General features: G+C 48.6%; 1 protein-coding gene across 1 annotated transcript in view; it reads right to left on the bottom strand.

The window, feature by feature from the left end:
* TNFRSF21 (TNF receptor superfamily member 21) overlaps nucleotides 1-6,494 on the bottom strand; it is a 69,081-nt gene extending 62,587 nt beyond the window's left edge. The window contains exon 1 of the mRNA XM_054022797.1: nucleotides 6,090-6,494. Coding sequence (XP_053878772.1) covers nucleotides 6,090-6,170 — 81 coding nt within the window. The 5' untranslated portion in view covers nucleotides 6,171-6,494. The remainder of the gene's footprint in view (nucleotides 1-6,089) is intronic.
* Between the last annotated feature and the right edge of the window lie 7,651 nt (nucleotides 6,495-14,145).

Here is a 14,145-nt window from a genome sequence, read left to right as displayed (position 1 = left end):
CCCCGACCCACCACCTGCCTGGAGGAGTCCCAAGCCAGCTGCAGCCATGCCGCACCTCCTCTCCCCAGACTCCAAGCCGCCCAGGGAAAAGCATCTCTGTTTGATATGCCCCATGCAAGTCTCAGCCGGCTGATGAGGCTACTCAGGTTCCCGGGTTCATCAGTAATCTCCTTGGAGTCCAGAGGAAGCTGAATAGCACATACCGTCGCCTCAGCTGCCCCGGAACCTGCATGGGTCATAATAAATCAAAAACTTCCCCCCAAAACTCTGCAACCGGGTGGTCCGGCAGTAGCACCTATTATACCCACTGCCCATGTGCAGGAGCATAGGAATAATTAACTGAAACGTAAAGCATAATCCAATTCATTACGCAAATGCCAAAGAGTGAATTGCATGAAAAATGAGGGGGGGGGGGGGGGGAGAGAGAGAATCTATCTTGTGCAAGATACATCTAGTCAGTATATCGGATTTCAAGTTGTTGCTACAGCACTGTTCTTAATGCCCAATATGCCCACTGAAGTTGCCATAAGCGGTGGAGAAAAGCATTCTGCATCCAGCGTGAATAAGAGCTGACACCCCAATTCTTTCCCCCACAAAAAGAGCTGGTTTACATTTGGGAGAGCAGTTCTCACTCAGTCATAATGCAGTGTGCCAGAACATCTCTCATGTCAAAAGATGCACTTCCATGAGTTTCCAGTTCATTCAAATATTTTAAGGGTTTAATCAAGGCAGTAGAGACATTTTGGAGTGCTACAAGGGAGCTTTAACTAGGACAAATTGGGAAAGAGGGAAATTCAGACTGGCTATCAAAACGTCTCCATCAGCTCTGGCCATGCTACCCTCTATTTGATTCCCTTCACTAGCTCCTGTTTCTTTCCACATCAGTCAAACTTGTACAGTGGGATGAAGATGAGGGTGACAACTCCCCATGCCCTCTGCTCAGCCCACTTCTTACCTGGTTCTCTCTCCCACTATGGAGTGTTGCACTGACTCCTACATAAGCCCTCTACTGTTGCTCTCTTGCCCAGATTCCGAAAAAGCACAGGCAACGTAATAAAGCTCGTCGGTCAGAAACCCTAAGAGCTAGCAGTAAAACTGAAATGGCCATGTCCATTACTCATGTGAGCTACCAGAGCTTCCTGATGCTTGTTGTCAACCTCAATCTTCCTTCCGCTTCACCTCCAGGCTGTGTTTGTTACCCGAGGTGTTTTCTTTGTCTCAAATTCAGCCCCAGTTCTGCCAACTGAGCACAGGACTTACCGTGACAAGCAGTCCCACTGTGGCTACTTATGGCAGTAAGCACTAAACCCAACAGTAAGTGTTTACAAAACTGGGCCTTAGTTGGTAAGCTCTCCGGGTCGGAGATACCGTATCTATTGTGTCAAGTATCAGGGGGTAGCCATGTTAGTCTGTATCTACAAAAACAACAAGGAGTCTGGTGGCACCTTAAAGACTAAACAGATTTATTTGGGCATAAGCTTTCGAAGAAGTGAGGTTTTTACTCACGAAAGCTTATGCCCAAATAAATCTGTTAGTCTTTAAGGTGCTACCAGACTCCTCGTATCTATTGCTATACTCATTCCTCCTACAGCTTTGTCATGGTTTGTCCAATTTAGGACCTGATTCACTCCTTGCCCAAGTGAATCTGCTAGTGGTGCCAATGGAAATTTTGGCTGGACAAGTGGTTTGGGACCCTTAGATTCTACGACTCAAGACCTCGCTGCGTCATCTTATTTCTGTAATGTCACACACACACTCACTCAAAGTTACTAAGGGAAGATCAAGGCACTGGTAAACTTAGGAAAGCGCACGGACAAAAAAAAAAATCTGAGTGTGGGTCACATGACAGTAAGTTGGTAGAAACAAGAGCTGACGCGTAGGCAAGGACAGAGTTATAGTTAGCAGTGAACTTTGATGCTACAGCTGTTAGTCTGTGGAATTGTCTCTGGAGGGAAATGGCAAAATCTCACCACGTGGCACACAACTGAACTGGACATCACACTAGTAAATGTATAATGGGGAAAATCCTGTACAAGCAGAGTGAACTCTAGTTCCACTAAGTAAAGTGACAACAAAGAGTCTGGTGGCACCTTAAAGACTAACAGATTTATTTGGGCATAAGCTTTCGTGAGTAAAAACCTCACTTCTTCAGATGCATCCGAAGAAGTGAGGTTTTTACTCACGAAAGCTTATGCCCAAATAAATCTGTTAGTCTTTAAGGTGCCACCAGACTCTTTGTTGTTTCTGTAGATACAGACTAACACGGCTACCCCCTGATACCTAAGTAAAGTGAGTTTTCACTTGTAAATAAGCCATATGAGCAGTTTTATTTATGCAAGGATGATCCACTATAATTCATTTTCACTTGTGCTACTAAGTTTTGTTTAAAATCAAGCATAAGTTTTGTCACCTGTATTAAAGTGACAAATAAATGTTTTCCCTTCAGTTATGTACGATCATTGTTTTGGACACTCTTCCTATTCCTAGCTGCTAGTGGTTTTAGCTTCTCTAACTACACCTGCTTTCCTTTAGATTATGGGTCTGAAAAAAGCCACTTGTGCAGAGGACAGGATACCTTCTATCCCAGAGAGTAAAATCTCCAGGTCTGTTTCCATTCTCTCCTCCACCCCCAAGAGACAGGGGAGCAAGGCAACTAAGATAGTCTGGGTCTTAAATAGGGAAGAGAAGAAAATACGCTGCAAGTTATTTATTTTAACTTGAGTTTAATGATGGAGAGGTTCTTAAGGAAAGCAAATGAGTTCTCATTTGTAGAAGTGTTGAAGATATTCTAATTAGATTTGATTTTTTTAAGGGAATACATGAATTTTCCTCTAACCTACCAATAGCCGTTTTTAGGTCTGCATAGAATAATGAAATTTAAGGAACATGCAACCAAATTGTTCCATACTAATAAGCTGAAATAGTAGCAAGGCCTCATTCAGTCCCCACCTAAAGAGACAACGTGGGACGTGACCAAGCTATAGGAAAAGCTGTGATGGTTAGTTCCTACCCTCGTACACATGGGAGAAATGAGACAAATGTTAAAAGTGTACACGGGACTACACATTTCTGTAGCACTTTATGAAGAGCAGGCACTGATCCTGTCCCATCATAAATGGCAACACTCTAGCTGACCTCAATAGGAACAGGCTTCCAAGGCCACTACCCAACAACAAGCAGCACGCTCAAGTCCCCCTCCCTGCCTTGTTAAGAGAAGTAAAGCAACAAGTGGGAGAATTCAAGCAAAAGAGTGTGAAAATTGATCAAGTAAAGGTAGATTAGGCTCCTTTAAAACTCACTGCTTTCAGCAATCTGAAAGAGTCACTGCCTGCTGCATGTTAAATGACCCTGTTAACGAATGATGCAAGGTAAACAGTTATGAACACAAGAAGGTTACATAACGTAATTATTGACTGATCAGATAGCCAGCTGTAGCTTCAGAACCACTACCAAGTTGCACTGTTTGTACCAATGGTAAAAACTATGAACAGGCATTTTATTTTTATATGTGAATCCGTGTAAGTGAATTTATTCTTGAATACAAGCCTCCAAGAAGGTGATAAGGATCATTAACCATTTAGTCTGTCAGATCAATTAAGTTATCAAGTGATAGCCAGGGAAACACTGTCAGTAAGTTTCAGAGCCTGGGGTAGTTTGTTCTCGGTAGTTTTTGCTGTTTAATACAGGGTGGTTTGCTCAATCATTTGTTATGATTGAGAATGAGGCCCTGATACAGACCATATTTTGGCAATTTATGAACCGAACCTGACCTTTTATTTTCTGAAAATCTTTAACATGGTGTCAAAATTAGTGTTCTTATATCTGAAGAAGTAATTCATTCGGTTTTCCATTTAACACCTTTATGACCTTAGTTTACTTTTCTTTATCCAGGGGATTCTTGTAGGGCCAGCAGTGACTTGCCAAGACCCACCCTGATCCAGAGAACAAACACATTCCTTAGTTATACAGTTCACTTGAGTACATAATTTATTTACCATCCACCTGGGTTAATTCTGACATACCAATTTACTGGTGTCTCCCGGGAAGGGAAATGGGGCAGTCTGTGTGTTAAAGCCTTACCTGCAGTGGAGGTAAACATTCAAATGAACTCTGCGCTCAGGCTACAGAACATTTCCATGTGAATATAAGACAGCCAACAGCATTGAGATGTGGTGAGCTTTCACGTCTCTCTCCACAAGGATTACAGCAAAACCTCACATTTCCCCTGTAAGGTGCTGAATACACAGTGCCATAGCAAGAGCAATGCTCAGAAAGAGGGAGCTCTCACTCTACCAACCTCAGAAGATTTCTTAAGTCTAGACAGCAAAATTGCTTCCTTATGAATCCAGATTAAAATCAGAAATTCAACTCTCTCACTTGGGTTTATAATACGTGCTATTGCAAGTCACCTCCTAAAGCCTTGCACTGGGGCCTTGTACTGATCAACCCTGCAAGAGCCAAGCACTAGATGCAGCCCTGTTAAATATCTTCAAGATGGGGCTGGCAAATAGAGAGGAGGATTCCTGGAATGGTGGGGGATTCATTCATCTGACTTCTATTAACATTTCCCAAAATCTCAGTTGTGTGTTTATTTCTGATGCAATTAGTTGTACAGTAACTGCCACATTTGTGGGTTAAGGGGGTGACATCTATCAGAGATGGCAGAGGTCTAAACAACTGGACAATCTATTTTCCTGTCCATGCAGGACTGTCCCCGACGTTGTCTAGTCTAATATCTTAGAAGTTCAGTTGTTAAAGTCATGAGTCTTGTGGCTGCCACCCCTTCCCTTGGGAAGACAATTCCATGTTCTAACACCTCTCGCTGTCAGGAATGATTCCCCTGATATTGCACCTAGAGGGACCCCCTCTCTATTCCACCCTTTTGATCCTAGTGCCACCACCCTGGGCAGATTTGGGAGGAGGCATGCACAGAAAAAACAGCGCAAAGCTGCGCAGAGATCCCAGCAGCAACACATCCACCCTCTCCCACCACCCAATAATCATCAATATACCCTTCTCACCACCCCAAAAGCAACACATGCACCCCCAGGCTACACCCATTGCCAGGGTGCCTCCTGCTGGGCAGTGGGAGATACCGGCTAGGATCCTGCCCCAGGGAGATGGGGAAAGAGGAGGCAGAGTCCAGGGGAAGCAAGAATAAGCTCCACCTCAATCCTCTTGGCTAGGGCTGAGGGATTGCAGAAACCGCCCCCTGGCTCTGGACACCTGCCCGCGGGTGGGAGCCGGGCCGATGGAGGAGGAAGCAGGGGGAGACGGTGCCCGCTCGGGGTGGGGGTTCCTAGGGTCTCGCCGCAGCCAGCGGCGGCAGCACCGTGCCATGACTCACTGCAGCGACAACAAACGGCTGCGCGGGCCGGGCGAGCGCGGCGCTGAGCCGAGTCGCGGCAGCCGGGCCAGCCCGGACAAAGGGGCCCGCGCGCTGCGGCAGGGGGCCGCGGCCCAGCCCACATCGCCCCCCACCCACCCCCAGCCTCTCGGGCAGCGGGCGCCTCGTCCTCCGCGAGCGATGAACAGCCCGCCCCTGAGCCTGCATGAGCAGCCCCACGGTGCCCTGGCCCCCAACCCGCAATGCACGGTGTGCACTAACCCCGCACTCACCCCCCAGCCCGGGCCCTCCATCATCATCCCCCAGCCCGGGCCCTCGCGCTCCCTGCCCCTAGCCCTCCATCAGCAGCCCCCTACTCCACTTAGCCCCATAAAAAGCCACCCTCATGCCCTAGCGCCCCCTGGTATCTCCATCAGCACCCCCACCCAAACCCTTCCCCATCCTCATATGCCACAGTCCCTATCAGCAGCCCCCATCCCCTAGCGCTCCCATTCATCATCAGCAGCACCCGCACCACCCATCAAAACCCTTGCCCTTATCCATGTGCCCTAGCCCGCCCCATCCATCCTCATCCCCCATGTGCCCTACCCCCCCAATCCATGCCATGTCCCCTAGCCCTCCCCATCCATCCATCCTCATCCCCCCCCATGTGCCCTAGCCCGCCCCATCCATCCATCTAGCCTCATCCCCTCCCATATGCCCTCCCCAATCCATGCCGTGCCCCCCCACCCGCAGCACTCACAATGAGAAGGCTGGAGATGGCTGCGGCTCTCCGGCCGGCCTGCGGGAAGGCGGCGGCGCGGCTGCTCGCAGAAGCCCCCATGGCTGGCTGCGGCGGTGCGGCTGGGTGTGGGGATGTCACAGCGCCATGGAGCCGGGGCCGGCCGGCAGCGAGAGCAGAGAGGGGCGCGCCTCGCCCGGCGCCGCAGCGTGCACGGCGGAGGAGCAGCCCATCTAGGCGCGGCGTCCTGGGCTGCTTTGGGGCGCTCAGCGGCGGCCGCTGCTCGGCTGCGCGGCGGGGACCCCCGGCTGCGCGGCGCTCCGGCCCTCCGGCCCCAGCAGCGCGGGCTGCAGGCAGCGAGGGAGCAGGGCGAGGCGCCTGCTTCCCATAGCTACCACGGGGCTGTGCCAGCCTCACCGGCCGGCTTCAAACTAACAGCGCGCGGCAGGGCGGAGCGAGTAGGAGCCGCGCGAGGGAGAGGCGTGGCACACACGTGAGGCGGAAAGGGGCGGTGCCTCCCTTTGTTGCGTCAACCGGGGAAGACACAGCGCCCCCCAGCGTTCTGTCTGGGAATGGCATTTGACACTCCCCAAGCCATGGGGGTGGGGGAGCCAAGGGAAAATGCATGAGCTCAAGCCTACTGCAGTCAATGGGAATCTTTTGTATTGGAGAGTCCACTTCCCTGGAGTAACAGAGGGTCCCAATACTTCTGTTAGTCTTAAAGGTGCCACAGGACCCTCTGTTACTTTTTACAGATTCAGACTAACACGGCTACCCCGCTGATACTTCCCTGGAGTAGGGATCCATCCAGGTCAGTAGGCTTCTGGGGAGATCTTTTAGTTGGGATAGTGGATGCTGTCTGTGCCACAAGTAATACTGGAGCAAAGGGTGGGGAGCAGCTGGGGAGAGCGAGCAAGATGGGGGCCTGGGCAGAGAGCGCCCAGTGGAGGGAGTTGTCTCCAGACACAAGGGCCTTGAAGGCCAAACTTGAGGGGGGCAGAGGGAAATGTGAACTAAAGAGGAGAGCTGATGCTGGGGAGTAGGGTTCTGCCACCTGGAGCCTGAGGGCATGCGGCCACCCCAACAGCAGGGGTCTTACCCATGGTATCACCGCAGCGCAGCTAAGTCCTTGGAGGGAGGCTTGGGACATGTGAGGAATAGGCTATGACTTTTCTTGAGTTCAGTGGCCAGTGTAGAGAGAGTACCCTGGAGTAGGGACACCCTAGCCCCTCTCCTAAGTGACCATAACAAGACTGGGGGTTAAGGCTCTCAAAAATGCTGAGCCCAGCCTTATCAGGGTTATGAGGACTCTGCCGCATGGGAGAGTGGAAGAGAAGTCCTCAAGGTCAGGCAGGCATCCCGGTAAAGGGAGTAAGAGTGAGGACTCAGATCTTTTTGCTATCCGATTGCGCCGGTGTAGTACAGAAGCCAGGAAAATTCTTCACAATAGCAGGACCAGGCTATTCCGATGCAGAGGAAAGATAAAAAGAGCCACAGGAGGCCAGCGTGGCTACGCAAGGAGCTTTTAGCTATCTACAACCATAAGGGATACATACAGGAAATGGAAGGAGGGGCATGTCACTAAGGGTATGTCTACACTACGAAATTAGGTTGATTTTATAGAAGTTGATTTTTAGAAATCGATTTTATAGTGTCAATTGTGTATGTCCCCACTAAGCACATTAAGTCGGCGGAGTGCATCCTCACTACCGTGGCTAGCATCAACTCATGGAGCGGTGCACTGTGGAAAGCTATCCCACAGTTCCCGCAGTCTCCGCTACCCATTGGAATTCTGGGTTAAGCTCCCAATGCCTGATGGGGCAAAAACATTGTCGGAGGTGGTTTTGGGTATATGTCGTCAGTCTCCCCTCCCTCTCTCCATGAAAGCAACTCCAGACGATCATTTTGCGCCTTTTTTCCTGGGTTACCCATGCAGACACCATAGCACGGCAAGCATGGAGCCTGCTCAGCTCACCGCTGCTGTTGCGAGCATTGTAAACACCTCGCGCATTATACTGCAGTATGTGCAGAACCTGGCTAATGTGGAGGAAAACAAAGTCCTCACTCTGAGTTTAAAGCAACAAGCCAGAGGCAGCTTTATTACAAGCAATTGCAGTATGCACCGGAGAGTACACACAGGCAGGGGTTCCCCCTCCCGAGGCAGGTCTCCGTTAGATAAACAATTAGGGCAAGCATTTATACCTTTTGTTACAGACAATAATGATCAACAACCGCATCTTGTTTATACATATTCCTTCTGATATCTTACTTTTCTCAGCAGTTCCTGCTGCAGTCTGTATTCCATTCTTATTTAACACAAGGTCAAAAAACAGTATCTCTTACCGTTTTTTTCACTCGCTTTCCACTTGCCCAGGCCCTGCCTTGAAATCTCGCGTTATTAGAGCTAGTGTTAGCCTGACTCGTACTCTATTCCTAGAAACTAAGATATCTGCGTTCAAATTCCCTTTATCCTTTTCTCTACTTCCACCCTAAGAGACGGCAGCACGAGGACGATTGTGAGGAGGACATGGACACAGACGTTCCTGAAAGCATGGGATGTGGCAATTGGGACATCATGGTGGCAGTGGGGCTGGTTGATACAGTGGAATGCCGATTCTGGGCCTGGCAAACAAGCACAGACTGGTGGGACCCAGTGGGATGAGTCCCAGTGGCTGTGAAACTTTTGCATGCGTATGGCCACTTTCCTGGAACTCTGTGAGTTGCTTTCCCCCGCCCTGAAGCGCAGGAATACCAAGATGAGAGCTGCCCTGACAGTTGAGAAGCGAGTGGCGATAGCCCTGTGGCAGCTTGCAACGGCTGACTGCTACCAGTCAGTCGGGAATCAATTTGGAGTGGGCAAATCTACTGTGGGGACTGCTGTGATTCAAGTAGCCAATGCAATCACTGACTTTCTGCTATCAAGGGTAGTGACTCTGGGAAATGTGCAGGTCATAGTGGGTGGCTTTGTTGCTATGGGTTTCCCTAACTGTGGTGTGGAGATAGACGGAACGCATATCCCTATCTTGGCACCGGACCACCTTGCCAACCAGTACATAAACCGCAAAGGGTACTTCTCAATGGTGCTGCAAGCACTGGTCGATCCCAAGGGACATTTCACCGACATCAACGTGGGATGGCCAGGAAAGGTGCATGATACTCACATCTTTAGGAACTCTGGTCTGTTTAAACAGCTGCAAGAAGGGAATTACTTCCCAGACCAGAAAATTACTGTTGGAGATGTTGAAATGCCAATAGTTATCCTTGGAGACCCAGCCTACCCCTTACTCCCATGGCTCATGAAGCCATACACAGGCAGCCTGGACAGTAGTAAGGAGCAGTTCAATTATAGGCTGAGCAAGTGCAGAATGGTGGTAGTCTAGAATGTGCCTTTGGACGTTTAAAAGCTCACTGGCGCTGTTTGCTGACTAGGTTAGACCTCAGCACAACCAATATTCCCATTGTTATTACTGCTTGCTGTGTGCTCCATAATATCTATGAGAGTAAGGGGGAGACGTTTATGGCGGGGTGAGAGGTTGAGGCAAATCGCCTGGCTGCCAATTTTGAACAGCCAACACCAGGGCGATTAGAAGAGCACAGGTAGGCGCGCTGCACATCAGAGAGGCTTTGAAAACCAGTTTCATGACTGGCTAGGCTATGGTGTGACAGTTCTGTGTGTTTCTTCTTGATGCAAACCTGCCCCCTTTCTTGATTTTAATTCCCTGTAAGCCAACCACCACCCCACTTCGATCACAGCTGGCAAAGGAAATAAAGTCACTATTGTTCTGAAACCATGCATTCTTTATTAATTAAAAAAAAGGGGGATAACTGATAAAGTAGCCCGGGTGAGGTAGGGTGGAGTAGTTGAGGAGAGGAGGAGGGAAGGACAAGGCCGCATTGCTTAGTGTAGCCACACTACAAATCAAAACTGTTTGAATGACAGCCTTCTGTTGCTTGGGCCATCCTCTGGAGTGGAGTGGCTGGGTGCCCACAGCCTCCCCCCATTGCATTCTTGGGCATCTGGGTGAGGAGAATATGGAACTTGGGGAGGAGAGAAGGTTTTTGTACAGTGGATGCAGCAGCAGTCCGTGCTCTTGTTGGCTTTCCTGCACCCCACCAGACACCTGAGCATAGCCTCAACATTGCATCCTGCTTCTTCTCATTGCACTCATGTAATGCTTTCCTGGACTCTGCCACTGAATGCCTCCATGCATTCAGCTGTGCCCTATCAGTGCGGGAGGACTGCATGAGCTCGGAAAACATGTCATCGCGAGTGCGGTTTTTTCGCCTTCTAATCTGCGATAACTTCAGGGACGGAGATGATAGGGGGAGCATAGAAACATTTGCACCTGAGGGGGGATAAAAAGGGAGAGTAAAATTTAAGATGATACATTTCTGAGAACAACAGGGAGACTCTTTCACAGTGAATCAAGCAATTCACAGCAGACAGCACATGTGCTTTAGGTATAAGGTTGCATTTTGCCTTTTATATTCAGTGCCTGCTGGTATGGTGATACATCACACATGGTTGGGCAACAGAATTCGGTTTCCAGGCAGCCATGGTAAGCCAAAGGGTATGCGGGGTTGGCTTCTTCCGCCTTCATAACATGTGGGAATGGTTTCAAACTGCAGCACCCTCCTTTCCCATAGCAAGCAATGCCGGTTGGGTTTGCCATTTAAAAGGAGGGGCTTCAGTTTTCGGTGCAGCACACACACCCCCAGCCTTCCCCAGAAACCTTCTGCAAAGGCTTTCAGAGTACCTCCAGGAGAGCTTCATGGAGATGTCCCTGGAGAATTCCTGCTTCATCCCCAGACACGTTAACAGACTTTTCCAGTAGCTGTACTGGCTGCGAATGCATCCCAAGTCTTCAGAGCAAATCAAACATTAAACACTATTGCTTTTAAACCCCGTACTGTAGTTACAAATGTGCACTCACCAGAGGTGCCTTCTCCGCCTTCGGGGTCCAGGAACCCGCCTTGGGAGGGTATTGGCTCCAGGGTGATGAAAAGGTCCTGGCTGCCGGGGAGAACAGATTCACCGCTTGCCTGTTGTGCATCTCCTCCTCCTCCACAAAATTCTCCTCTGTGTTGCATGAGACTCCCCCTTGCAGGTGTTCACGGACAGTGGTGGGGTAGTGGTAAGGTCCCCCCCTAGAATGCCATGCAGCTGATCATAGAAGCGGCATGTATGGGGCTCTGACCCAGAGCGACTGTTTGCCTCCTTTGTCTTTTGGTAGGCTTGCCTTAGCTCCTTGACTTTCACGCTGCACTGCTGTGTGTCCCTGTTGTAGCCTCTGTCCACCATGCCCTGTGTGATTTTGGCATATATATTAACATTTCTTCTTTTTGATCGGAGTTCTGTGTGCACAGATTCTTCTCTCCATACAGAAATCAGATCCAGTGTCTCCCGTTTGCTCCATGCTAGAGCTCGTTTGCGATTCTGGGGAGACTGCATGATCACCTGTGCTGCTGAGCTCACCACGCTGACCAAACAGGAAATGAAATTCACAAGTACCCGGGGCTTTTTCTGTGTACCTGGCTAGTGCATCGGAGTTGAAAGTGCTGTCCAGAGCGGTCACATTGGAGCACTCTGGGATAGCTCCCGGAGGCCAATAACGTCGATTTGCTTCTGCACTACCCCAAATTCGACCCAGCAAAGTTGATTTTAGCGCTACTCCCCTCGCCAGGGAGGAGTAAAGAAGTCGATTTTAAGAGCCCTTTAGGTCTACAGAACAGGGTTGTTTGTGTAGACGCATTCATTATAAAATCGACCTAACGTGGCTAAATTTGACCTAACCCTGTAGTGTAGATCAGGGCTCAGGAAGTATACATGGGAATAGCACAAGTGTGTAGGGACAAAAATCAGGAAAGCCAGGGAAAGAATGAGTTACAGTTAGCAAGGAATGTTAGAAACAACAAGAAGGGATTCTTCAACTACGTCAGACAAAAAAGAAAGGGATTGTGTGGGTCCACTGCTCAATGGAGAAGGTAAGCTGGTAACTGAAGATAAGAAGGTGGAACTGCTCACTGCCTGCTTTGCTTCAGTTTTATCACAAAAAATAATATGTGAGCAGACGACTAGCAAAGTTATCATAGACAAAGAGGAAGGGATGCGAATCAGGATATGTAAAGAATGCATCAGAGATCTTCTGACCAATTTGAATGAATTCTAGGCGGCAGGGCCTGATGCTATTCATCCCAAGGTACTGAAGAAATTAGCAGAAGAAATCTTGGAGCCACTGGCCATAATACTTGTAAACTCATGGATGACATGGGAGAGGTCCCAGAAGACTGGAGAAGGGCGAATGTAGTGCCCATCTTTAAAAGGGGTAAAAGGAGGAGCTGGGGAATTATAAACCAGTCAGCCTGACTTTGATACCTGGAAAGCTACTAGAGCTATGTATAAAACATTCAATTTGCAGATACCCGGAGACGAAGAGGTAATTACTAGCAGTCAGCATGGATTACTAAGAATAAATCATGCCAAACCAGCTTAATTTCCTTCTTTGACAAGGTAACTGGTTTTATGGATGGGGGGATGTGGTAGACATAACATACCTAGACTTCAGCAAGGTTTTTGACACAATGCCACATGACATTTGATAAGTAAGCTGGAGAAATGTGGGCTCAGTGGAACTACCATTAAGTAGATCCATAATTGGTTCAACAACCACAGAGAAAGAGTAACTATTAATGAAATGATGTCAGATTGGAGGGGAGGCGTCTCAAGGGGGGTTCCACAGGGATCTGTTCTGGGTCCACTGTTGTTTAACATCTTTGTTAATGACCTGGATGTTGGAAGACAGAGCAAACTGATCAGATCTACAGGTGACACAACACTTTGGTGATAGAGTTCAGTTTCAAAGGGATCTTGATAAATCGGAGAACTGGCCTATAGACAACAAAATGAAATTAAACAAAGACAAATGTCAGGTGCTACATTTAGGGAAGAAAAACCAAATGCACAAATACAGAATGGGGGATAACTAGCTTGGCAGCAGCACTGCTGAGAAGGATCTGGGAGTAGTGGAATATCAACCTCAACATGAGTCAGCAATGTGATGCTGTTGCAAAAAAAACCAAAACCACAAAGAAAAAAAACCACAAAGAAAAAAACCCCACAAACCCCTAAGTCATAGGAGGGGATAATACCGCTCTACTCGGTGCTAGCTAGGCCTCAGCTGGAGTGCTGTGTCCAATTTTGGTCACCAAGGTAGAGAAAGGATGTAGGGAAGCTGGAAAGGATCCAGAGACAAGTGACAAAGGGATGAATTGCAAGCCATAGGAGCGAAGGCTGAAGAAACTAGGTATGTTTAGTTTGGAAAAGAGATTAAGGGAGAACACGATAGGAGTCTTCAAATACTTGAAAGTCCACCATTAAAAACGCGGGGGAGAAAACTTCTCTTTTGCCACAGAGGGCAGGACAAGAGGCAATGGGCTCAAACTACAGCATATGAGATTTAGATTCAATCTCAGGAAAAGCTTCCTAATGGTAAAAATAGTAGGACGATGGAACAGACTGCCTAGGGAGTTCTGACAACCTCCAGCAAAGGAGCTTCCAAAAAGAAGGCTGGATGGCCATCTGTCTTGGATGGTTTAGACACAACAAATCCTGCATCTTGGCAGCAGTCCCTTCTAACCCTATGATTTTATGACCATTCCCCTGTTTACGTAGGCATACCCTTACTATCATAAGTAGCCCCATGGTCACATAAACCACACCACTGAAATTCAGCTATCTGTGCCGTGAAAGGCAGCAGACATCAAGTGCACAGCTCTTGGCAGGTAGAAAGATATTTGGGCTAAGAACATTCACTGGGGAAATCCTTACATTTTAGTAATTGTACCACGAGATCTCGAATATGCATACAGCGCAGCGTGGCCTCAGCTTTTCAACAACTCTAGCTATATCTCCTTCTGCAGGCTGAAGGGCTGTGTTAAATCTGCTCTGAGTTGAACTTGTGTTTGCAAGGAGTCCAGTTACTGTGTACCTGAGGTGTAGACCATTAATCCAGTCCCTCCTTCCAAAGAGAACGTTAAAGAAAACAAAACCTAAGGGCCAAATACTGGAGTCTTTCCT

Source organism: Malaclemys terrapin, chromosome 3 (assembly GCF_027887155.1).
Source record: "Malaclemys terrapin pileata isolate rMalTer1 chromosome 3, rMalTer1.hap1, whole genome shotgun sequence".
Taxonomy (NCBI): Eukaryota; Metazoa; Chordata; order Testudines; family Emydidae; genus Malaclemys; species Malaclemys terrapin.
Note: the sequence above shows the minus strand (reverse complement) of the source record. Positions and strands in the feature narration are given on the sequence as shown.